A 24,382-nucleotide genomic window follows, 5' to 3' on the forward strand; every position below is an offset into this window, starting at 1 on the left:
CAACCCAGAACCACCAACTTTTTTAGAGCAGGGGTCTCTAAACTCTTTGGCCAAAGGGCTGCATCAAATAGCAGATACACAATTGAGGGCTGGGGGAAAAAATTAAATAATAAAATTTAAACAGAAACATTAGAGATGGAACTTGGATGAATTAATAAATGAATGGGCTCAAATGCCCAGGATTTCTCCAAACACCAACACAGCCCAAGAAAAAAAGCACACACTTAAATGGCCCCCATTCCCCCACCCCAGAAGCACAACTCCAGTTGTTTGGTCAACTGGGCCAGAAGCTCTCAGGGGATCAGAGGCTGGCCACGGGCCGGATAGAGGCTGGCCACAGGCCGCATCTGGCCCCTGGGCCGAGGTTTGGAGACCCCTGTTCTAGAGGATTTTGGGTGCGTGGATGGGGTGTTTGAGAGAAACTGGCAAGATAGAAAATGGAGAACTGGGCTGTTTTCTTTAATGCATTTATAACCCTGGTCAGCTTCATTTTGCTGTCTCCAATAATGAAATCCCTGCTTTTCCCCCTTACATAAAATCAACTCCATAAAAACAAAACTATCAGAAATTTGAATGCTCATGTGAATTTAAAAAGCATTTTTAGGCAATGAGTATTTAGGCAATGCTCATTACCTAAAGAGAAGGGGGAAGTCCCCTGAAACCTCATACCCTGTGCTACCTCATGACATCTGGTATGGTTTACTAGCATCCTTCTCTTTCTGGCCAGCTCCATTGGCTGAGCTGCCCCTCCCTTCTGCATGTAACAAAAAAAAACAACAACACCAAAATACTCAGGGTATATTTATTGCCTTTATATCTAGCCCTTCCTTAACAGATCTCAGGGCAGCACATACTGTTCTCCCCACTTGTACCTTCAAAATAGCCCTTGCAAGTCCTAGTCTGACACTATAAGCACTGTATCACAGTGGTTCTAGTTTTTCCCCCAGTGGGGCTTAATTCAATGATGGGCTGGAGGAAAGGGAGAAGCCTGGCCCTCATCTCTTCTAGGCTGCTGGATGGTGTGGTGGGGAAGGAAGTAGTAGAGGAAGGATGATTGGAAGCTAGAACACAGAGTCTGAGAGGAGATTGGATTCTTATCTGTGGTTGGTGGACATGCAGCAGCTGCAAAAACAAAAATAACTTCAACTCTTGGAAAAGTCTAGAGCAGCGTGGTGAGATACGACCACTCAGCTTGTCATCTTCCAGGATGCACTGTACAACTTTTGATATCACAGACTTTGTGTAGACTGCCTACCAGATGCTCAGTTTGACCAGCTGTGGTGGTGTGTTCATTCTGTCAGTCACCCGCTTACCTGCCTTTAGCAGGTATAGTAGTCCCACTCTGAGCTTCCTTTAGTGTGCAGTGGGCCAACTGGGACAGATTAAAGGACTTGCCATGTTCTGCCCTTCATGTATTATGAAAGGGGGTGGGAGAGACTGAAGAAAACTGGAAGAAGGACAGAAGGAAGTCCTAGTGCAGGATAAAAATTTTTTTTGGTAGACTAAATTGCCTAGAAATGATTTAAGTAGAAGAGTACAGTATATTTGCACCTAGTGCTTCAAAAACACAACAATTTCAAGCAAAAAAGTGCAAATACTATAAGGAAATATAGAAGTAAACATCTTCTATTACAGGGTTCTCTATCCTCTTATGAATGGTAATGTGTGCTATGAATATTAATTGCTATCTCAGTATATAAAGAATTATATAAGACAGTGGTTCCCAAGCTGCTACAGGGGAGTTGGGAACCAGGTAAGTGTTTGCGAGGTCAGGGAGCTAGGCAGCGACTGATCTGCAGAGATTATAGCACTGCCACTGCCGAGGGGCTTTTTTTACTTACCTGGGGGGAGTGCTGACTTCTTGCAGGGTCCTGGAGGCTTGCAGCCCCTCTGATCTCCTCTGCAGCTTGTTTCCAAAGCCCTTATCTCTGATCCAAAACTGCTTTCAGAAAGGAGATAAGGGCTTTGGAAACAAGCTGCGGAGGAGATCAGAGGGGGCTCTAAGCCTTGGAGGTAAGTGCTGCCCCCAGGTAAGTAAGAAAAGCCCCTTGGCAGTGGCAAGGGAGCAGGGCCACTCTCCTTAAGGAGGAATGCCCTGTTCCAGTTCCCCTGGTGGGTCGTGACCCACTAGTTTGGGAACCATTGATATAAGAGGCTCTTCAGAGCAATTTAAGGGGAAGTAGAAGATCAAGTTAGCCAGAGTATAAAAAACAAATGGAATTATTTGTGTTAAATGGATGGACAAAACTGGTCACTATTTTTTTCCCCTTTTCTCTTTGTTTGACACTTAATTCTTTGTGTGTGTTGCAATTTAGACCCAGGTTGATGGACAACTTTTCTTAATAAAACACCTTTTGATTCTTCGTGAACAAATTGCTCCTTTCCACACTGAGTTCACCATTAAGGAAATTTCCCTGGACCTTAAGAAAACTAGAGGTACTGAATTGTGCTGACTGGTCAATTAGAGTGGGCTTGCCCCTCCTGTATCATGCCAGCCATGGGGTTGAGGGCCAAAATACACACTGCATGGGAGAACCATTATTCAGTCTCCCCTCTTTTTTTTTTTTACTTTAAATGAGCTGAAGCAGATCTCCCAAATTGGATAAAGACTCCAGCACTGAGGAAGAGGTGTTTACGTTTTTCTCCTGCACCATTTTCCTCATCCAAACCCTTCTCCCCCTTGCCCCAGTTCTGAAGCTGCTATTCATCCCATTGTAAGAGATCTCAGTTATGGAAGTGGTAGAACCCCATCCCTGAGTACCACTGCCCCAATTTGGGAGTTCTATGGCTTCTTTTAAGTAAAGAAGAAGACAGGAGATCCAGACATGGATCTGCTATGCAATGTATAGTTTGGCCTTCCATTTCTTTATGTTCACCTGCAATCATCTGCATGCTTCTGCACATGGTCTTGTGTTGAACTAACTCCTTTGACCTGAGCCTTTACTTTGAGTGGACTGGATCAGAAAGTTTCCAACAGGCATTAATCTTTTTCCCACTTTTGTCAACTCTAATTGTCTTTCTGCTTAAAAAACCATCTCAGTTTTGTATTTCTGTAAAGAAATATGGTGGCCAGATACCTTGCCTTCTGACTGTATTTTTCCATGCTATCATCAGTCTTCCAGAACCAGGGTGGAGACACAGGAGCCAATGTGGGAAGAGGGCTGCCAGTAGTAGAGAGTTGATAGAGCTTCTTGGTACACCCTTCCTTTGGAACAGGCAGCACTGTGTGTTCTTCTGAAAAGAGGATTAGGCAACCCTCTCTAGCCTTAGTGTGGTTGGTGCAAGGGAGATCATATGTGGTGTCTGTGTATGTCCAGATGCTTAGGCAGAAGTATAGGAGAACTTTTAAAAAGTCTCAAGCTTCATTTTGTAGTATCCTAAAGCTGCCATCCTAAGCTCACTTACTTAAAGAATAAACACTTTTGAACACAGTGGGGCCTAACCTGCATAGGATTGTGCTGTAAATGTCTTCCTTCTACACATCTGCAGAGAAGCTTCTGTTTCTGCTGCTTAATGACTAAAATCTTACATGTCTAGAAGATTCCAGTCAGTTGCTGTCAGGGTCAAGAGAGGGGCAGCCAGCGATTACATGCTGATCCAGGACAGTAGCATCTAGTGGATAGCTTGCTCACTCCTTTCTTGTTCCCCTCTGTTCTCTGTTTGGACACGTAGCTTACTAGGGAAAGTTCATGGTAGGTTAATTCTGCTGCCTCTAGCCAGAAGATCAGGTTATCCAGAGGGGCTCCCTGGGCAGAGCCCCCTTACCAGAACAATACTGAACCTCGGAGGTCTTTATCAAAATCATTCTCCCAGTAGTGCCTGCAGAGAAAGGAGAGATGACAATTCACTGTATTTCCTAAAACCAGGGATCAGGGAGACTTAATAAATCATTTACCTATTATTATGAAAGTGTGATAAAATTAAAAGGATAAAACAAAACTAAATGAGCAAGAAAAATAACTGAGAATCGAATTTGGCAAACAATGGGTCTCTTAATTTAACCTGCAATTATACTAATAACCAGCAGATAGTGCTGAAGTACTGTGGAATCTCACGTGTGCACTTTCTTAGAATGAGTGCCACAAATTTTGAATGAGCTTATAATGCAGACAGAGGCTTGTCTCTTGGCTAGAGAAGTAAACTCTGAAATCAACAGAAAATAATTAGCATTTTGACTAAAGAAACTAGTTTCTGATATTATCTGGGTGATTGAACTACTGATCTCACCTTGCACTTCTCAGTGAGTCTGGTGGGCTCTCTCCCCTAGATGGATGGAGGATGAAAAGAACAAACTTCTGTCCAGAAACTGTGTGTGTTTCTCAATTAGAATGACATCATATGTTACCTGAAGGACTGGCAGGATCATGAGCCAACCTGTGGTCTCAATCCTGACTCAGACATTCTAAATTCCAGCAGTAAGAGCCTTGATTAGCCTTTTGAAACAACCTTGGAAAAAATTATGTAGAGGGGTGAGCAAGGAAGCATTCAGAACTTGCTATAGCCGGTGGGTCATTGAAAGGGGATTGGAATTGTCTGGCTCTGTTCAGTATCAGTATAGTCTTGCTTGTATTCTAACATGCTAATATTAGTACTTTGAATAACCTTGTTCTTTTTGACTAACGCAAATATCGGGGCTGTAAACTTGCTTGTATTCTAATATGCTACTATTTTTCCCGCGAGCAAGCTTGCTCTTTTTATCCATTGCAGTTGAACATGGATGAGACCTTGAGCCATGATGGTAGTTTCTAGTTAGCTGGAGGTTAAAGGGTAAATATGTCCTGCTGGTGTCCTCTACTGGCTGACATAAAAATTTGTTCTGAATATTTCTTAGGGCACAGTCCTAACCAGCTCTACTCAGAAGTAAGTTCTGTTTTGTTCAATGGGGCTTACTCTCAAGAAAGTGTGGTTAGAATTGCAGCCTTAGAGGAGTAGAATTTTTATACCAGCCAGTTATTCAATGAAGGTATTCAGTGAAATGCAAAGATGTGCTTACCCGTTTTTCCCCCCCAAAGTTTCACATTTAGTGAATGTTCTGTCACAATAAGTTTATAGTGAGGCACGGTTGGTCACAATAAAACAAACTGCAGTACAACTGTCAGTAACACTTTGGAGAAGATGTTATCTTGGCAACAATAAGGTTTTAAATATCTAAATTCTTCCAAGAGATCAAGACTAGTGGTAGAGATCAGGCATAGTGGATCGTGTGTTTGTACCAACGATGACCCAGCTGACCACTGTGGCTGTTACCCCCCCCCCATTTCCTGCTAAGTGTGTTGTAGTTTACTGGGCAATAGGGAAGGAAACAGCACATGTGGGAATCTTCCTCCTTCCTGATGCCAGTCATTTTAAAATTCTGAGATACGCCATGCCCAATGCCGGGTTGTGGTCAAGGCATCTGGGGATGTTTAAAATGACCAACTCCTGGGAAGGTATATGGACTGTTGTGTAGGTTGTTCCCTTGTAAGTCACAGGGTACCTCCTGGGTGATGTGTGTGGCATAGAGCAGTTGCTGCAGTAGAGGAGAATTCTCCATTGCACTTTGGCAGCCACACCAACCTGCTTGCCAGTTGCCTGCCTGAGCATATGGGGTGGGGGGAGAAGAGAGAGTTGGTGCATATACACTTATAAAGTGTGCTTTATATGTACATGTGTCTTCTGCATATCCTTGTGCATGAGGGTCTTCCATGAAGAGCATCAGGGCATCAGCCCTGCAAGGTTTTTTTTAATGTTCTAGTTGTAAAATAGTTCTCTTATGTTTAAGCTTTCTTCCCATCCCTCTGTATCTGGCTAAGAATGCTCAATCTTGAATATAGTACATTGGGAAGGTTCCAAAGTGCTGTGAACTGCTTAAAATATAGGGACTTTTCACTTCTTTCAGCAATCCATTCCCTTGAAAACTGAGGCACTCTCCAAAGTAACATCCTAGGATGTGTAAGAACAGCCATTCAGAAAATATGCATTACTTCTACTCCTGTGTACTTGAGGGAGTGCTTTCTCTTAATGCATTATGAGTGGCAGTGGACAGGAGTGACTCTCAGTTGCTTTGTATTATAAAGTTGTCCAAGGGCCAAACAGTGTTCCTTCTAAGGGGCATGGCCACACATCTTCCAACTGAGCTCCATGCAGTACAGAGCTTGGCAACCTGGGAGTTCAGTGATGAGGTGATGACATCATTGCCTAACATGTGGAGGTGCCATTGCAATTCGTTGCATACCCAGCTGCCAAAGGGGTCCATGCACTGGCTCTGACCCCTTTGAGGGAACAGTACTCTGTATGCTTTTTATTCTCAGAATAATTGTCACAGGATGGGATGGGAATACTGATTGGGACTGACAAAGGGGCAAAAGATTAAAACCTCCCCTCCCACACACACCACAATTTTGGACCATACCAATTAGAGTGGTTTGGAAGATGACAACTGTTTAAAGAATTGCATTGAATACAGCTTCTTTTCCAAGTGATCACACCAGCCAATACCAGGTCAGAGCATTGTAATTATCTGGAAGCTGAATCATTTCAAGAATATGCTTCTGTGTCAGAGAACCAGAAGGTATAGGCAGCAGTCGGGACTTTGATATGAAAGGGGAGAAGTCAGCCAGATCTGAAGAGTGCATAACAGTGGAAGAGGTGCAGGACCTTGACACTAGGCCTGAGCCTGAAAGCCAGGAGCACCTGTAACCCAATAACCTTTACTTGGAACCCCCAGATGCAGCACACCCTGAGCCAGACCTTATGCTCTCCAGTGCCTGTTGGCCACCATAGCCAACAAAATAGTTGGGATTGGACAGAGATGTGATGTTTTAGGCTTATTGGTTTTCCCTTTATGTAAAAAAAAAAAATTCTCACTACCTTTTGGTCTCATTAACAGAACAGCCAAAGTGACTTACAATCATTTCACAGGAAAAACAAAAACACCCACATGATCAAAATAGGGGCAAGCAGAGAAAAAGCACAAGTAATTAAGCAAAGAAACAATAAAAGCCAAATAACTTCAAAAAAAGCAAACTGAAGTTTTAATTCCTTACTTAAAAATGGGCAGCATAGGAGCCAGCCAACCAGACAGGGGAGCATTTAAGACTCTTCACTTTAAAGGAATCTTCACTCCTCAGCAAGGGAACAGATCATGGGAAGGATAACCAGGGCCAGGAGAGGTATAATGGTTTGGTTGGGGGCTGAGATATTGTTGGGACATGTTTCCACCTCCCAGTGACCTGTCCAAGGTCCTGAAAACTCTGTTTCCAGCTATTTCACTTTTTTCAGATTCTGAACTTCAAAGACAAACTAGATGTGACATTTAACATCTAGTTAGGGAGGGTGTGTTTATTTAAAAATAGCAGGTGCACATAGGTCTAATCAGGACCACATCCCAGAAATAAGATATGTTCCGTCCTTTTTCTCTGTATTGATTTTCTGCCAAGAATTGCTTTATTCCCCAAAACTATGGCCTCTCAAAAGTGTATTTCCTGTACTGGCACTTTAAAGTACCCCTAGTAGCTGCAGGGTGAGAACATAACTTTTAGCAGTACGGGATTCTGGAAAAAGAATGATCTCATACTGTATCCCAACCTTTTCCATAAATCCCAGCCTTTTCCATCGGTTGCCACACACTGGTTTGGGTTAGGTCATGGTTAGGTCATGGGTTGGGTTGGGTCCTCCCACCCACCCTTGTATCTCAATGGCTTCAAATCAGAGCCATTCCTGAAGCATTAGGTGGCCCCAGAGGCTTCCCCTGTGTCCCAGTCGGTGATCCACTCTCTTGGCCTCCACAGGCAATGACCCGCCAAATCCTCAAAAAGCCACATCCGGAGACAATTGTGATTTGCCTCCGAAAGCCATAAGTGGCATTGGGAAGCTTCTGCAAACCATGAAGGCCAATAGAGTGGATCACTGGGCTCAGAATAAGTCTCCCTGGTACCACCAGGTGAGTTGTGACCCACCGTGGAGGACAAGGTGGGTCACAGTGCCATTAACATTGGAAACCTCTATCCTATTGATGATCCTCTTTAATGTAGACTGGATCTGTGTAAACATCAGAATGTGTCTTGAATTCCTTTTTGCCTATATGTGTTTATAGCTAGGCAGCCCAATCTGAGCTTCCCGAACCTGCTGGGGCAGTGCTGCCAAAGTGGCTTCTGCTGTATCCAGCTGGCGCTGGCAAGCAGCTGGTGGTCTCCTGGGGGAAACCCCACAATGGGGTTTCTCAAGTCTGTACTAGCTATTTTGCCGGCACAGAGACTCCGTGTTAGGTTTTTCAGCCTGGCACAGAGTTCAGGATATGGCAGAGCAGAGCTCTGCTGATCCCGTTCCCTCCCCTGATTCCTCCACCCTCCCCCTGCCCTTGTTCCACCCTCCCGCCAGGGGCTGCACCGCCACCCGGCGGTTGCACTTACCCCCAGTGGCAGCATGTCGTCGTCCTGCTAGCACTGTGCCTGGTGCCTGGCTGGCGTGAACCCAGCACCAGTGCTCCCTGCTTACCAGGTGCCATAAACATGCTTTATGGCATGTTTACGGCACCCAGTGCCAGCACGAGGGCTCACTGCTGGCACTGGGCCTGTTTAGGATTGGGCCCTTAGTCCCATGGAGGTATCAGTATAAACATTTGAAATGCAAGTGTTTTTTTCTTGTTCAGTATGAAGTTGTGGATAAGAACAAAGCTAAGAACAAAGTAAGTAGATTCCACAGATCCTTCTTTAAGACCTTTTTGTATAGTTTGTAGAACTTTCTGTTGTGAAATGCTGGTGAAGAAAAATCTTACTAAGAGAAACATCAGTTTTCATCCATAAAATCTACAAATCTCTCTATTGATAAGTCTGTGGAATTCTTAATGGAAAGTTTTAGATGGGAGCAGATGACCTTAGGGAAAAAACAGTGTCCTTTGAAGATGGTTCCTACGTCAATCATTTCTCAGACAATATATCTCTTGGATGGGGATGAATAGAAAGGAAAGGGTCACCATTGCAATCTCCACTTACTACTACTTCTCCAGCTGGAACTGAGCTCCTCCTCCCCTGATAGAGGCTGGTAGAACCATCAATTGCACTGTAATGAGGAGAAGAAACCATTAAGGTGAGAAAAGAAAACCAGCTTATTTTATTTAATGTGTTTTTATCAGTTTTATATAAGCCACTCTGGATGCCTTGTCACCTGAAGAGAGGGATAAAAATGCTTTAAATAAAGAATGAATGAATTCATTTTGAGTAGAACATAAAAATAGAGTCTGATCATCTTCTAAAAAACTGTGTTTGACTGGAAGGACAGGCCAATGAAAATACATCACCATGATGTTGATACTTCTCTGAATAAGGAGGCCCACAAGGAGTATAGGAAATCAAACTTCCAACTACCCTTGAACTTCACCCTTAAATCTGTCTGCTATTCTGTTGCCCTTGTCAGTTTCTTTAATAATTCTATCAGAAGCATTAAGAGAATTCTTTGAGTGCGGTCTGTTCCCTGTTGTTCATGTTTACCCATTGACCCCCCTCATTAAATGACAGGAATAAAGATGGGATCATCCTTGACTCCTGGGATAGTGTATTTATGTCTGAGTCACTGAGAATTATTTATTTATGACATGTCTGACCCTTAGCAGTCATTTACCAGGCTGTGATGGCATGTCACAAGTTAATAGTAGAGACAAAACATTGCTTTTGATCTGGGTTTGTAGCAAGAAAAAAACTGGTTATTTAGCTAAAGTGGGTTTATCTACAGGAAATCAACCATTTGTTGTTCTCCATTAACGGTTTGACAAGAGTGGTGATATAATGTTCAGCCTAATGTATGGCTATTGTTCATTCTACATAATTTTTCTGTGGAGTTCTTTCAATATCAGTACTTTTGCAGCACTTTTTCTGCTGGTGATGCAGATATTGTAAACATGAGGAGAGTGTACTCCTTCTGTATCCCCTTAGAATGGTAAGGCTTGTGATTTGCTTGCTTGCCTGTTAATACTGTGTATGTAGTCTGTTGTCGGGTAATCATTTCTGTGTAGGGATTACTATGAGAATTCATTTTGTTTAGAGACCTGTTAATTATCTGATTAGCAGAGAGATTGCAAACTAATACTCATCATCTGAGGATCATAATACCTACTTGCATTTAGGGTCTTTTATAATGTAGCTGCATCAAGAAGTTATAAACGAAGAAAAGAAATAGTCTTCTGAGTGATGTGGTCTGAACTTTATGCAAGTGACTTTGTTTTCACAGATGCTGCATTTAAAATCCTGAATCCTATGACTGTTCCACATTTTTTTAGACTAAGTAGCAGCAATGCGCTGATACAGTTCTTATTAGAGGTAATGAACATTTGTTGTTGATGCACTGTGAGAAATCTGTTTGAAATTTTGTAATTTCTGAGGAGATGAGGCAGGGAAGAACTGTTGTGTTTTCATTCAAGGGCACTCCAGAAATCAGGGAACATTATATTGACTCTAAAAAGGATGTGGACCGAAACTTGAAGTCTGCCTGTGAGCAGTTCATTCAGCAGCAAACCAAGCAGTTCGTAGCACCTCTGGAGGAATTCCTGACAAAGGTACTGGCAGACATACAGTATGTCTTCTTATACAGGGCATAAAATATGTAAAAGACAAATTTGCTGCTGTATGGTTATAAAGTGAGAAAATGATATGCAGAAGGACGATGTCCTAATGGAATTCCATCAAACAGGGAAAAAAAATTCAGAATTTTTCTTTTAGCTGTTTGACAGTTCATTTTCAGCAATAGTTATGAGTGTTTATTATAAAAATGGACAAGCTTTTAAACTCCAGTGGCAAAACAAGACAAAATCATCATCTGGAATGGTAATGTACAGGTACTTCTCAGTGTCTGTGCACTTTGTTCCCCCGGATTTGCCTATATGTGGGAACAAAGAGTGTGTCTTGTGCCATTCACGGTCTGTTCTTGCCTATCAGTGGTCCTGAAACGATTCTGGCATCCGTGGTAGCAATTTTGAAACTCGCAGTGGCTTTTCTGAAGGTATTCGTGCCAGATTTGCCCCCTAAACCATTGAATCCATAGGATCAATGATTCTGTATCCACGGATTCAGTATCTGCTGGGTTTTCATGAACCTTACCCCTGCTGATACCAAGAATTGTCTGTGATTGCTTTGGCACTTTACCGTGAGAGATTTAAAACGTTTAAAAGTTTGAGCATAATGGTAATCTTGGCTCTCTTCAGGAAAAAAGGAGTATGTTCTAAAAAGTCCTGTCTAGAAGTGAGTGACCGACACAGGCAGGCAGGCAGGCCCTCACCAGTTTCCAGGAAAAAAAATCTATTTTTATACAATGGGTCTTAGAAAAATCATGGCTTGCTGTGGCAAACCAAGATAATATAAACCCCATTACAATATGTAGGTAAACCTAAACATACTAAGAAAAGCACCTTAACTCCTAAAAGTTATTTTATGTGACACTTTTGGGAAAAATCTCAGTGGAGGTTGCAGTGACTAAAAAGACGTGGAGGTTACCAGGATTTAATATATCTTAACTGTTCTATCCCTCTGTAAATTGGAACCCAGTCCTAATTTGTCCCTGAGACCATGGATATGGTTCATATTCAAAGTGCATATCCATCTAAGGCTTCTGTTGGAGTGTTTTTAGGTCTACAATGTTCTATTGATCTGGCCTCTCTAGGTGACCTTTCGGCAAGCTGTTGTTCTCCCGTGCTTGCTTCCCCATCTGCAGTATGACAATTAATACTGGCCTATTTTGCAATGATGTTGTAGGGTGAAGTGCTTTGAACACTATATTAAATACTATATCACAGTTTTTCAGTTACTGGAATAATATAGTATAACTCCTGTTTTCTTCATCTCACTGTTTTAGGTGTCTGCTTTGAAGACAATGGCCACCCAAGGAGGTCCCAAGTATAACCTTTTGCAGCAACCATGGGCCCAACCAGGTACTCTTTTTTAGGTTACAGCAGGAAGAGTTTATTAGGTTTTTAAGAGTTTAAGAGGAAGAGTTTATTAGAAACTTGTTGCCAGAAGGGACATGCTTGCAAGGCAGAGAGCCCTTTATCTGCCTCCAATATCCTAGGATGCTTCCAAATATTCTCTCTGTTCTTCCTAATGTCTGGCACATGGGAGAGCCCATGGGCAGGGCAGTTGGTTTAAGGATTGTGTCAGAAGGGACCCATTTGGCTTGTAGCTCTACAAGGAGCTACAAAACGCTATGCTAGAGCGTATACCTGAGTCTCCCCCTGTGAGTGCACATTTATATAAAGCCCCCCACTCACACCCAGAATGTCTTCCTGATTGGCATGTTGTTAGTTTTCAAGCATGTTGGAGGGGTGCATGTGTGTTTCAGCCATGCTGTTTATGTATCATTCATTTACTGAGCAGAATGAGCCTTTCCATAGGTTGGGTGGTTTATTCCTCAGCTGCTTGTTCCTTCTCAAATTGTACATCCAGGAGCTCTTATCTCAGGAGGTTTGGTGCTGTTACGAGTCACCTTATATTCTTTTTCAAAACAACTTAGGTGGATTCAGGTATTTGGTATGCTTGGTATTTTTATCTTAGTAGTAATTGTACTACTGGGTAACTTTTGGCTCAAGAGATTTCTGATGATACAAGATGCAGCCACCTTGCTGAAACTATGCAGGTTTAGGCTGGTCAGTGACCAGATGAAAGATCACCTAGGAACCCCATGCATGCTTCCTTGCTCTCATAGGAGAAAAGGCATTCCTTGCATAAATCTATGCATGCCTTTTTACGTTTCCCTTGTTCTTTCCTGTAAGTTTAGTGTGGGTTATATTAATTTTTGAAGCATAATCTCAACCTGTTGAAACGACAGCAATGTATGAAGGGAAAAGCATGTTAGTGCAGGACTTGTCATAATGCCAGGTGGGCCCTCCTAGAGATGAACGTTCATTTGCAGTTCGTTTCCAAAGAGCAAATTATCCTATACTAACTTGTTTGACTTTAACTTCCAGCAAAGATTGGTGACTTGGTGTCTTCAACATACAAGATAATAAAAACAAAACTGCCCGCAACATTACGGAGCATGTCACTTTATTTATCCAATAAGGATACGGAATTCATTTTGTTCAAACCAGTGAGGGTGAGTGTTTTGGTCGTGTTGCATTCTTGTCCACGTAGGAATCAAAACTTTACAGGGTTTTTAAAAGATTGTTTTTCGTAATAGCTTATTGATGTTTGAAAGCTTGTACAAATAGTGCCTCTTTGCCTCAAACTGAATTTTTATTCCTCTGCCTCAGAGCAAGTTCTCTAACCAGCTAATTGATGGCTATGAAAGTGTACATCTTCTGGGAGAAACAGAGCAGAGTTGCTGTATCTTGGAATGGCCAACATTCTGCAGATTCAAAATTGGCATATAAAATCTTCCTAGCAGGACTGTGGTCTTGGCTGCCACTACTTTTCTCCCCCAGCTATCACTGCTACTTTTCTTCTTCTTTTAACTTTTCATCAAGATGGTTGCCCCTACTCTTCTTGTCTAGCCACTTATAGTTTCCTATTATGAGACCCCAGAGTTTATGCTGAGCAGCCTTTGGGGCTCTTGGGGTGGCTGCATGTGGTTAGAAGAGATTTGAAGACTCTGCAACCCTCACCCCCATAGTTCAGGGCAGAGGATTTCTTCTGAGCTTTTTATTGGCATGTCCTGAAGCTGCATGTAGCTTATGATATCTAGTTTTAGTTATTTCTGCATTATCTCAACAGGCACTGGAAACTTCATAAGGAAACGGGGTGTAAGTGCTTACACAGACCGCATTAACTTATTGGTGGTTTCTCATACAGAACAGTGGTGCTCGGTAAGGCTTATCCAAGGATGATGAAAATGTCAATATCCTGTTCTTTTCTTTTTATAAGAACAATATCCAGCAAGTATTTCAGAAGCTGCATTCTCTGTTAAAAGAAGAATTTACTAATGAAGATCTTCAGATTGTAGCTTGCCCTTCAATGGAGCAGGTATATAGTAAATTTCCTAACCTTGTTAAGTTACTTTAAATAAAGCCTTTGTTCACTTAAAAAAGGGGGGGGGGGAATCTACTCTGTCCATTTTGGAAAAGCCTCATTCAGGTATCTTAGTTGTTGAATTCGGAGTTGTGGGCAAGAGGGGTCTGGCTGTAAAAACAGTTTGACAGACAGCTTTAAGACTAAGGAGCATAGGATCTTGTTGCAGTGTTTTGAAGTAGGAAGTTCACTGCAGATTTGAAAGATATCAGCTCTTTGACAGGCTGAAAGCGAATCTGCAAACAAAGCTTCATATCAGTTCAAGAATTTGGGTCTTAACTCAAAACTATGTATACAAGGCTGTAGAGGTGATTAGGAATCTCCAGAACTTAGTGAACTGCTTTATACCGAGTCAAACCGTTGGTCCATCTGGTTCAGTATTGCCACTAACTGCCAGTAGTTTTTAGGGCTTCAGAGGAGTTTCTCCCAGACCTTATCTGGAGATGGCAGGAATCAAACTTGGGCAAAATAGTCCCAGCCATTTTCTTATTCCTAAAGAGGGAATTCCTGCTGCTTACTTGGCAGTGAGACACTGTGCTCTTTCTTTACAACATACAACCTTCTGCTTTTTAGCTGGAGATACAAAAGTGATGGGTGTACTTCCTGTATGGGAATCAACACACACAAACAGCCCTCCACCTTATAAAAGTATTGAGGATAGAGCAGTGGTAGTAGAAAGAGTAATTTGAAGCCTTGACTGTGGTGTGAATGGTGGATATGCTAAGAGCAAGACAGAGATGCATGTTTACAACCAGAAAGGAGTCTGCTAGATCAGTTCTGTGTCATTGGTGAATGACAGTGAGCAATACAACAGGGAGCAAAAGAGAAGACTTCATCCCTGCTCAGTCAGGTGCATGTTGTTGTCAGTGAAAGGAAAAAGAATATTGAATTTCAATCATCTGTGCAAAGTTCAAGTGGAAATAGCAGGTTTTTCTTCCTTTCAAGAGGAAGAAAGTTCCATGGTAGAGCTGGGTGTCATCAATGTATAGGCGGTACTGAAAACCATGGGATGATATGACAGTTATGCAAGGATGATGTAAGGATTTGCAGTGCAGAGCTTGTCAGTGTTTTGATTATGGCAGTTTCATTTGGAGTGTAGCGACCAGAAGCCAGATTGTAAGAGATCCAGGAGGGAGTTTTAGGAGAGACCGTCAAGTCAGGAGGAGGAAGTGAAATGCTTCAGGGGTATGGAGGCAAAGAGTGGAAGGCAAGCTGGACGGTATTTAGAAAAGAAAGAACGGTATGGAATGGGAACAACAGTGGCATGATTTGAATGTAGCAAGGAAGGAGTCAGAAGATAACTGTTAGTCATGTGGTGGAGAGGAAGAATAAATTCAGAGGGTAGAAATGGAGAGTTGACAAGGGATAGGATAAGGAAGGGGCATGTGGAGGGTTTAGACAAGGATATTGGCAGCCACTTTTCAGATGAAATGGATAAGGGAGGAGGTGATCAAGGAAGGTATAGGAGGAAAAAGAGGATTAATGGGGCAGAAGGGACCGTAGCAAATTCTTGCATGTCAGGATGAGGAAAGCTGCCTCATTTTAAGGCACAGGAGTGATTTAAATTTTGTGAAAAATAGTCAGCAGGTTTGCATACCTGGCACATACATTTTAAATGAAGTACTACTGTCTTATTTGTTACCTATTAAGAGTTCTACATAGTGAAGCTCTTATGCTTTCTGTTTCAGGTGAATCTCCTTCTTTCAATGACAAAGTAATCAAACAGTTGAGCTTTTCAGCTTGAGCGTCTTGCAGTGAGAGGTCACTTCTTGTTTTCCTGATGCCAACCAAGACTTGGCCTGTCATCCTAACTGCTCTTAACATCAACGATCCACTGTAACATCAGTTGGAACAAGAGGGCTGCATCAGAGCAGCTTCTCTTTAAACTGAAGGTTGTGCTGAGTCTTCAGCTTTTATTCCTGCCTGCCTACCGGACTTGAATGGAAATGCCTGCTGGATTGAAAATCACTTCTCTACCTGCTTCCTCTTCCCCGTCCCCAATTTTTTTTTCTTTTTCAGGGGATGTGCTGAAACTGTATTGGAGAATCCAAATTTTAAAATGTTTTGAACAGAACAGAGTCTTTTGAACAAGACGCATCCAAGAATGTCAGATGTGGCTGCCGAACAGGAGCATTCCAATGTGCGTGTAGAACCCTCCACCAATCTAGTAGATTTCAATAATCTCTTCTGAAGCACAGGTTCAAACAGATAATTGTAATGTTCCAGTAAGTGAGTGGTGAAGGGGTGCGGGTCTGCGTGCACTTGCACCCTACAGGTTTAAACACTACAGATGAAAGTTGCATCATCTCTGACATGCTTTTAAATTTTTTAATTGAGGCTGCTCACATGTTCAGCTGCAAATCACTGGATTATTGGTTATTGAATGATTTAGATGCATGTGTGAATTTTCCTGAAGCACATTTGTTAGTGGAAGTCTGCTTCTCTCCTTGGTATTGGTGAGTTTTTACAATATTTCTTGCAGCCTCTTTGAAGCTTCCTGTACACCTGAATGCTGGGAAATGGCTGTTCTTGTTCCTGTAAAGGAACTCTTGTATACAGATGTGCAAAGGAAGGCCAGCAGTGAAGAACAGCTGAACAAGACTAGTTCAGTCCTGCATTTATTAAACAAAGGCAAGACTGAATTAGAGATTTGGTAGTACCTTGCCATTTTGATAGAAAAATGGGGGTTTCCTTATGGTAGGTTGAGGAGTGCGTTCAAACTGCCAGTAAGATTTGGTAGGAAAGCTGGGTTGGTGTTTGTTGCGTAATTCAATGCAGTAGGGAAAGTTTCTGTTAAGCAAGGTTTGCTTCACTTGTTCCATAATTCCCCACGTAGAAATTGGCATTTCACTTGCATGTTAAGTCATAATGTGCAAACTGCTGCATGTGTATAGCCCTGCCTGTAATGAGGAAATTGCAATGCACTGATTTCCTGCCATGCAGAAATTCATGCAAGGATGTTGCACGTTACACCTCCAGGCAGGTAACTTGTACATTCCTGCACAGAAGTGCCTTCCATGTGTGGTTATGAAATGACTCTCAATAATGGAAGTGAAGTTCTACTCAGCAGCCTTAGTTTTTTGTTTTCTTTTTGAAGGGGAGAATGCTTTTGAATTGTTCAGGGATCTATGCAGCTCTGCAGGACGTAATAAATGTTCTTCATGATGGGGTAAATGAGTGGTTGGAATACAGCTTGCCCATGTTCAAGAAGCAGGGCTCTTCTTCAAAAAGTTGCCCTGCTGCTCAGAATTGTTTTTAGGTTCCTGATTTGGGATGTGTTGCTTCAGGCAGAATTACTGCTATTCAGATGAATAATTGGGCTATACCTTCTTGGTTGTAGCAACTTTCCATTTTGCTTTTTGGTTTCTTTAAACATATGTATTGTGAAGGTCATGTGTTTGAATGCTAAAATGGCATGCTTTAGAAATGTGACAGGGGGCCAACCCCAGTGCAAGGAATAAAGAAAGGCAATAATAGACAAGCGTCTGGATGCCCACTAACTGTGTTTGATAATAAAAGTTAACTCCAAAGGACACTTTCAGAGAAAGTCCTCTTTGTGGTGGAAGCAGGTTTGTGAGCATGGAATTTGAAGGGGAAAAAAGCCATCCATTGTTCTTAAATATGTTGGGAATTATTAGAAGCAGTTGTATTGCTTAATAAGTTGGATTTGGAGTTAGCCTTTTTCCCCCTGTTCATCACTGATGTTTTTAAAGCTGCCACAAGCAACATGCCCTTTGGCATGTATTAATATACAAGCTTTCAATGCAAAACAAACCTGTGTTGTGCAATGTCCTGAAGACATTTGGCCCTTTGTAGGTTTTCCAATCAACTGAAGACATGATTGCTATATGAAGTTACAATGTATTTTAATCAAACATTTTGTGCAGGTTGAAATCGGGTGGCTAAATCCTTTTGCTCCTAAAGTAGTGTATAATGAAGTTACTCCAGCAGTCTTATTATACATTGTAATTGCAGAGTTGTATAAAACTGTACAGTTTCAGATATTTACGTATAAAATAGTGTACATAAAATATTTGACTAGAGTTCCTGTTCTAATGTGTTTTGTTTTTTTTAATGAAAAAATTAAAGCTTTGCTTTCTTACTTTGGGATAGTTTTTATTTACTTTTGAGGCTGGCTGGACACAATTGTAGAAAAGGAATGAATTTGTTAAGAAGCTAATACCTCATCCAATCATGAAGACAAGTTCTGTTTAATCAGCAGGACAGCCAAGTCAGATGGAACTCTTTTGAGCTTTAGTCATGTATTTTGCTAATGTCTATGCACATTTTGAACAATGAGACTTAATGCAAGTCTGTACTTTATTCAGCAAATGCTCATAGCAAATTCTAGAACTGATGGCAAAAAAGTATCATGAGGAAGCTGCTTGAACCATTCACTCAAGAGGCTATGCCATGTCTCCAAAACTAGACGTGATAGGACAAAACGGATGCCATTTTTGGAATCAGCACCCCAAATATACCCAGGAATTGGTGTAACGTTTAAGGAAGCAAAATGTGTGGTGGCCTGTGTTATTAGTTCTCCCTCTTTACAAAGGTATGTTTGGTTTAGGACGATACAAGGGCAAAGTCACAAGGAAAACTAGAGGATGCTGGATTATATGTCCCAATTCTACATGCTTCAGTAATTCTATAGGGCAGCTCTTAAAAGTTCTTTTCTCAGTCAAGATACTGAATAAATTTTATTTTCTTCCACCACCACCCCCCCATCCCTGCAGAAAACATTTAAGGAAGGATTTGTTCCTCAAACTATTGCACTGTAGTAGAAGAGAGAGAGGGGGTGATATCAGCCATTGATTAAATCATTTCTACAAGGAACACACTCTTAATTCAACATTTCATTTATTAAATTGCCAAATAATAATCCACTGCAATGAGGAAACAAACACAAGAGTGACTTCTGGTCTGGAAATGTGTGAGCGTGAACACGCAGGTGTATTAACTAAAAATGGCATCAAGATCGTTATACACTGTCAACATTATTAAGCTATGTTGCTGAGTGGGTTAATTTAGTATTTTAATGCCAGGTCTAAATGTTGCTGCAGATAAGGCAAATCAAAAGCATCAAAAAATCTTTTTAAAAAACATTAGGGTGCAATTCCATGGAAACTTCTCTTGCACATCTCCATGTTCTGGGCAACAATCACTCACTTCAACAGGGCTCAAGCAGAAACCACTTTTAGTGGATAGCATCCTCAATTTTTGTTAACTCTCCACCCTGATGAAAATAGTACATGGAGGAACAGTTGCAACTGTGCCAACCCCCCCCCCTTTATTTCATGTGAATATACACAATTACTTCATTTAAATAAAAATGGAAAAGTCTTTTACTGCCCTTTTTAAAAGCCTTTTTCAATCAATTTAAATTATGTTTCTCTATATAAGTTAAGTACATTTGTAAGACTATACAAAGGCAAATATACATATTTACAGTCATACTACTGAAGCACTTCAGTTGGCTTTTTGGGCTGATCTCACGGCAGGGGGGCCTGAATCAGCAAAAGAGCAATCCTGCTATATATTTTTTTTTAAGAAATCCAGGAGAATGGCTAAAATGTCAAAAGGAATTGCAGTCATGCCAACAGTGAGTTAGTTGCTGTTACTTACTGTGAATAAACTATATAAAATCATCAGCAGAAAAATAGGTCTTTTATACTTAGTAAATACAGCCTATGATAAAATTGCAATCTAAACCTTTGCTATTTGTTACTGTGAGGAAGAGGAGTCTTTTCTTTTTAAACACAACTATGAAAAACGGCACACAGTTTTTGATTCACCAGCACATCCAATTTAGGAAACTTGGTTGTGTTCTTCTAAGGAGATCCAAACCCATGTAGCCTTGGAAACCCAGATAAACAGGCTGGTTGTACTTTCTAGAGGTCTTGAGGAAGCAGCCAGAAATCACACTTACCTAAAAGAATTACCAGTTTAAAAATCCTTCCCAAAAGGCACATTCAAAAACATTTTGCCAGTATATATTTAACAGTGAGAAGGACGCCATGGCAGAGTCTGGCTTCTGGTACACCAGGCTGCAGAATTTGGCATCATAGTGCAAAAAGAAGAGGGACAGCATTGTGCGGGGTTTTGTGGAAGGCTTCCTTGAAACAACTCACTTGCAATGGGCCACTAATCCTTTGGCCTGGCGTTTGGGCTAGTGGGAATCAGTAAATCTGCTTATGGGTGTACCATGTATGGCACCAGTGTACCTGCCATTTCGAACCCCCCCTCCCAGAAAAGCCTCTATTGGGACCTGCTACAGTTGAGAGAAAAATATGGTCATGATTACACGGGTAGAGCTCCAGCCTTGTGCTAGCCAAAATAAGTTGTGGATAAATGCAATACTTCAAATAAGTATTTTTAACTAATAGGTTCATGTGAATAAGTGGCTGGAGGATATTCATTTAGGTAAATTAATACAGAAAATGAGGCTTTTGAAAGTGCCTTTTAAAATAAGAATTAAAATTGAAGAAGAATCTAGCTGGAGCATTAAACTGAGAGTTACTTTGGAATTGGACTGCTCCTGTCTTCTGCAATGAATAGAAAGAGGGGCTAAGAAGTGTTAAAGGTTTACATTATGCAATATTCACTGTGCCCTTCCATATAAAACCAGATTCCAGGAGCTCTTTGTTAAGATGCACATTCCAAAGGAACAGAACAAGAGCTGTGTGAAATTTTTAACGGTAAATTCCCAGCTTTACCCTCTGCCAGCCACACTACTGTCCATAAATACTCTGTATTAACTATTGTCATCTTTTCTCCCCCACCTCACAACATTATTTCACACCATTATGCTGCTCTTCCCCAGATTCACTGTGGAGGACAATCCTCAATACTGAACAAAAGGAAGGCCAGGATCATGTGAATCCCTGGAGGATAAAAACAGATATAAAAGCAGCATTGTAAACAGCTCAACACTCTTGCCTCCTTTGCTCAGCAAACAAGCCTGGTAAACTCTTAAAGGGCTCTGCATTAGTCCAACACTGTACCACATAACCACATTCCACGTCCGCTTCTCATTTGTCTTCTGCTACATTCATAAAATTGTTCATTTTCTGAAGGTTTTTTTCCCCTAACCCACATCATGCTCTTGCTCTCTCTCCCGATGAAAACAAGAGGCTGGCAATCGTTTTTATAGGGATACAAGTTTCACATAATTGCCTGGGAAAGTACCAAACTGTCTTGTTCTCCTCGATGTACCTAATGAGGAAGAAAGCAAGAGAAAGAAGACACTTGCATGAGTTGCAATTCCTTCTACCCTACAGTGATATGTTTGTTTGTACAGCTTGAGCCTGTGAAGAATCCATCACATATCTGGCTTTCTAGACAAAGTGTTTTCATCAAGACCCAAGCACATGCTGGCCAAGTTGCCAAATCCCTTTTTATAAGACTGATGAGTATCTGATGCCCCTTTTCCATGGCACACCATCCCTTAATACAGAGTGCTCTCTCTTCCTGCAAAGCCTTCCTCTTGGGTCCTAAACCAAAAGTACCATAAGTGCAGCTTAAGTATGTACGTATATATAATTTTACATGCTCACCTTTAGCCCCTGTTCTGTATGCCCCTCTCCTGCTAAAACTGTAAGAACCTGCCTTAATGTCTGCCACATTGTTGATGCCCAATATAATAAAAAGTACTTGTGAATTTTAAACTGTGCAAATAAGGGATCCCACATAAAGGTGGGTAGGAGGTAAATGAAGAGCAAACCTCTACAATGCACTGAAAATATGTAGGGTTTTTTTTTGCCCATTGTGTTTCAAGTAACACTTTTCACCAGATCATTGTAGAGCATACATAGAGTGCTGTAGAAGGATCATTCATGATGAAGCCTTCCAAAAGATAAAAAGCAATACACAGCCCTTAAATACTTTCAGTAATACAACAGATTTTAAAAATACCTGAAAAGTACCAAAGGCAAAAAAAATGCAATTTATGGAAAGAAAGGGACGAACATGCAGATGCCATGCAGTTCTGAAACTAGTTTGAATGGCAGATGAAAGCATTAATACCCAATAAATGAATGACAGATTATCTGCTCACCAACAAACCAGCCATCATCACACTTCTCCATGACATCGATGATATCCCCATCTCTTAACTCCAGCTCATCATCATTCTGTGGGATATAGCTGTAGAGTGCTTGGTAGCACAATCTGAAAATATATAAACAGAAAAAAGTAAGGCAGCCATAAACAGCAGTGGGCCTCTTTCAACAAACCTTCTTCAAATACAGAGCCAAGATCCTGATATTAGCAGTTCAAGGGAAACTAAACTCTGTGACCCACTGAAGTTTCAATTTCCTCTATTCTCCCTAGGCTGGGTTGAGTAGGAAGATAAAGCAGGGTATAAATTTGTAAAGAAATAAATACATACATAAAATAGGCCACAAGTCTTGCCCACTCTCATGGCTTGGGTTTGGTTTGGATTCAACTGCCACAAGGTCACTTGCACCCCACTCTGCATCATGGCAGACTGGGCACACTCAGACTACATGACCAGGACCAGTGGAAAGAAAGGTACAATAATATGTACCTTTAGCATTAATAGGAGCAAGCAACTATCTTTCACTTCCTTCTGAGATCTTCCTAACAAGAAATGAGTGGAATGCCACGAGTGTGTGCTGAGGTTCCAGGACCCTGGGGACTTTTTGGTCAGCATGATCAAAAACTGCATAAAAATCTTATAGGAACAATTAATTCCTACATTACAAGAACAATGCACTGTGACTACTTCCTATGCACTAGAACAGGGGTGCCCAAACCCCGGCCCGGGGGCCACTTGCGGCCCTCAAGGCCTCTCAATGCGGCCCTCAGGGAGCCCCCATTCTCCAACGAGCCTCTGGCCCTCCGGAGATTTGTTGAAGCCCACACTGGCCCAATGCAACTTCTCTCAGTGTGAGGGCGATTGTTTGACCTCTCATGTGAGCTGTGGGATGAGAGCTCCCTTCACTGCTTGCTCTTTCACATCTGTGATGCGGCAGCTAAGGAAAGGTCAACCTTGCTTTTTGCAAGGCCTCTTATAAGCCTTGAGCTATTGCAAGACCTTGATTCATCCATATAAGTTCAAATTTAATATATTCATTTATGTAAACTTATGTAAATTTATTCAAATTTGAAATGTAAATTAATTCTTTATTTCCCCGGCCCCTGATACAGTGTCAGAGAGATGATGTGGCCCTCCTGCCAAAAACTTTGGACACCCCTGCACTAGAACAATTAGTTCTAGTGCAATGTTCTCAAACTGTGGGCTGGGACCCACTAGGTGGATTGCGAGCCCATTTCAGGTGGGTTGCATAGCACCCAGCTTAGCTGCCATTGAAAATAATGAGCTGAAAATACAGGGTACAGAGCTGCTGGCCAGGGCAGGCTGCTGGTGGGAGAGAGGCACGGCGCTTTGCCCCGAATAGGTGGGAAGGTGGAATGCTGGAAAGGGGGGAGGGCTTTGCGGTTGGAGCAGGGTGACCAGATGTCATAACTACAAAAGAGGCCAGGGCACCTCCAAATGTAGGGCATCCAAGAAAAATGTAGGACATTACAAAATAAAAGATAAAAACACCCATATATCAATTTCATATGGTTAATTTAAACACTCTATTACTTATTAAATTGAAAACTATATTACATATGATTTATTACATATAATCTATTAATTACAAGAAGGCTATGCGCTGCTTGCAAGCGCCGCTCATAGGGAAAAGGAGAACATTTACGTTCTTTTCCAGGACATGAGGCTAAAAAAATAGGATGTGTCCTGGAAAAAAGAGGATGTCTGATCACCCTGGGTTGGAGAAGGGTCCAAGGCTACATTCTGCTTTGACTTCCAAGCTGGAATGTTTGAATTCCGAGCTATGCAAAGTAACAGCACAAGCGCACTGTGTAATGGGACCTTTGACTGATCTTAGCTTTGAAGCCTAAATTGAGGATGTCACTTCCAGCCATAACATCACTGTCAGGTTAATGACATCATTTCCGGTGGGTCCTGACAGACTGTCATTCTAAAAAGTGGGCCCCAATGCTAAAAAGTTTGAGAACCACTGCTCAGGAGCTTTCAAGATGATCATTGACCAAGACAGCAAGCACAGTACCAGAGTTGTGCTCAAGCCCAAAATGTCCTGTCCTGTATGATATGCCTATAAATTAGGAAACTAATAAAATTGGAATCAGAAATTCATATACCCCAAGGATTTCTGGAGTAAGAGCTTCCTTACCAAATAGATGATAATTCTGTCATCAGGTATGAAAGGTGCTAAACAAAGCAGCAGGCTACAAGGAGAAAATCAGATCAACTTACATGTCTTGTGGGGCATGATTCCTGTTGAGGTTGGCTCCCAGTGGCAGGACTTGTGGTTGCTGAGAAATGATGAGAGATGATTTGTCACTAAAGGGTCCCTTGTGGCAAG

The 24,382-nt window shown here is 41.6% G+C and overlaps 2 protein-coding genes across 4 annotated transcripts in view; one reads left to right on the top strand and one right to left on the bottom strand.

Moving 5' to 3' along the window:
- The window catches only part of COG3 (component of oligomeric golgi complex 3), a 45,319-nt gene extending 27,309 nt beyond the window's left edge, over positions 1-18,010 (top strand). The window contains exons 17-23 of the mRNA XM_066622644.1: positions 2,316-2,436; positions 10,204-10,292; positions 10,394-10,528; positions 11,821-11,896; positions 12,929-13,056; positions 13,824-13,922; positions 15,656-18,010. Of these exons, the coding sequence (XP_066478741.1) occupies positions 2,316-2,436; positions 10,204-10,292; positions 10,394-10,528; positions 11,821-11,896; positions 12,929-13,056; positions 13,824-13,922; positions 15,656-15,685 (678 nt within the window). The 3' untranslated portion in view covers positions 15,686-18,010. The remainder of the gene's footprint in view (positions 1-2,315; positions 2,437-10,203; positions 10,293-10,393; positions 10,529-11,820; positions 11,897-12,928; positions 13,057-13,823; positions 13,923-15,655) is intronic.
- Positions 18,011-18,810: 800 nt separating this feature from the next.
- Positions 18,811-24,382, bottom strand: part of LOC136646075 (sorbin and SH3 domain-containing protein 1-like) — a 209,615-nt gene continuing 204,043 nt past the window's right edge. For all 3 annotated transcript variants that reach the window (XM_066622642.1, XM_066622641.1, XM_066622643.1), the window contains 3 exons: positions 24,274-24,332; positions 22,024-22,136; positions 18,811-21,182 (listed from right to left, as the gene is read on the bottom strand). In XM_066622642.1, coding sequence (XP_066478739.1) covers positions 21,115-21,182; positions 22,024-22,136; positions 24,274-24,332 — 240 coding nt within the window. In that variant the 3' untranslated portion in view covers positions 18,811-21,114. The remainder of the gene's footprint in view (positions 21,183-22,023; positions 22,137-24,273; positions 24,333-24,382) is intronic.

Source organism: Tiliqua scincoides, chromosome 3, assembly GCF_035046505.1.
Source record: "Tiliqua scincoides isolate rTilSci1 chromosome 3, rTilSci1.hap2, whole genome shotgun sequence".
NCBI classification, from domain to species: Eukaryota; Metazoa; Chordata; class Lepidosauria; order Squamata; family Scincidae; genus Tiliqua; species Tiliqua scincoides.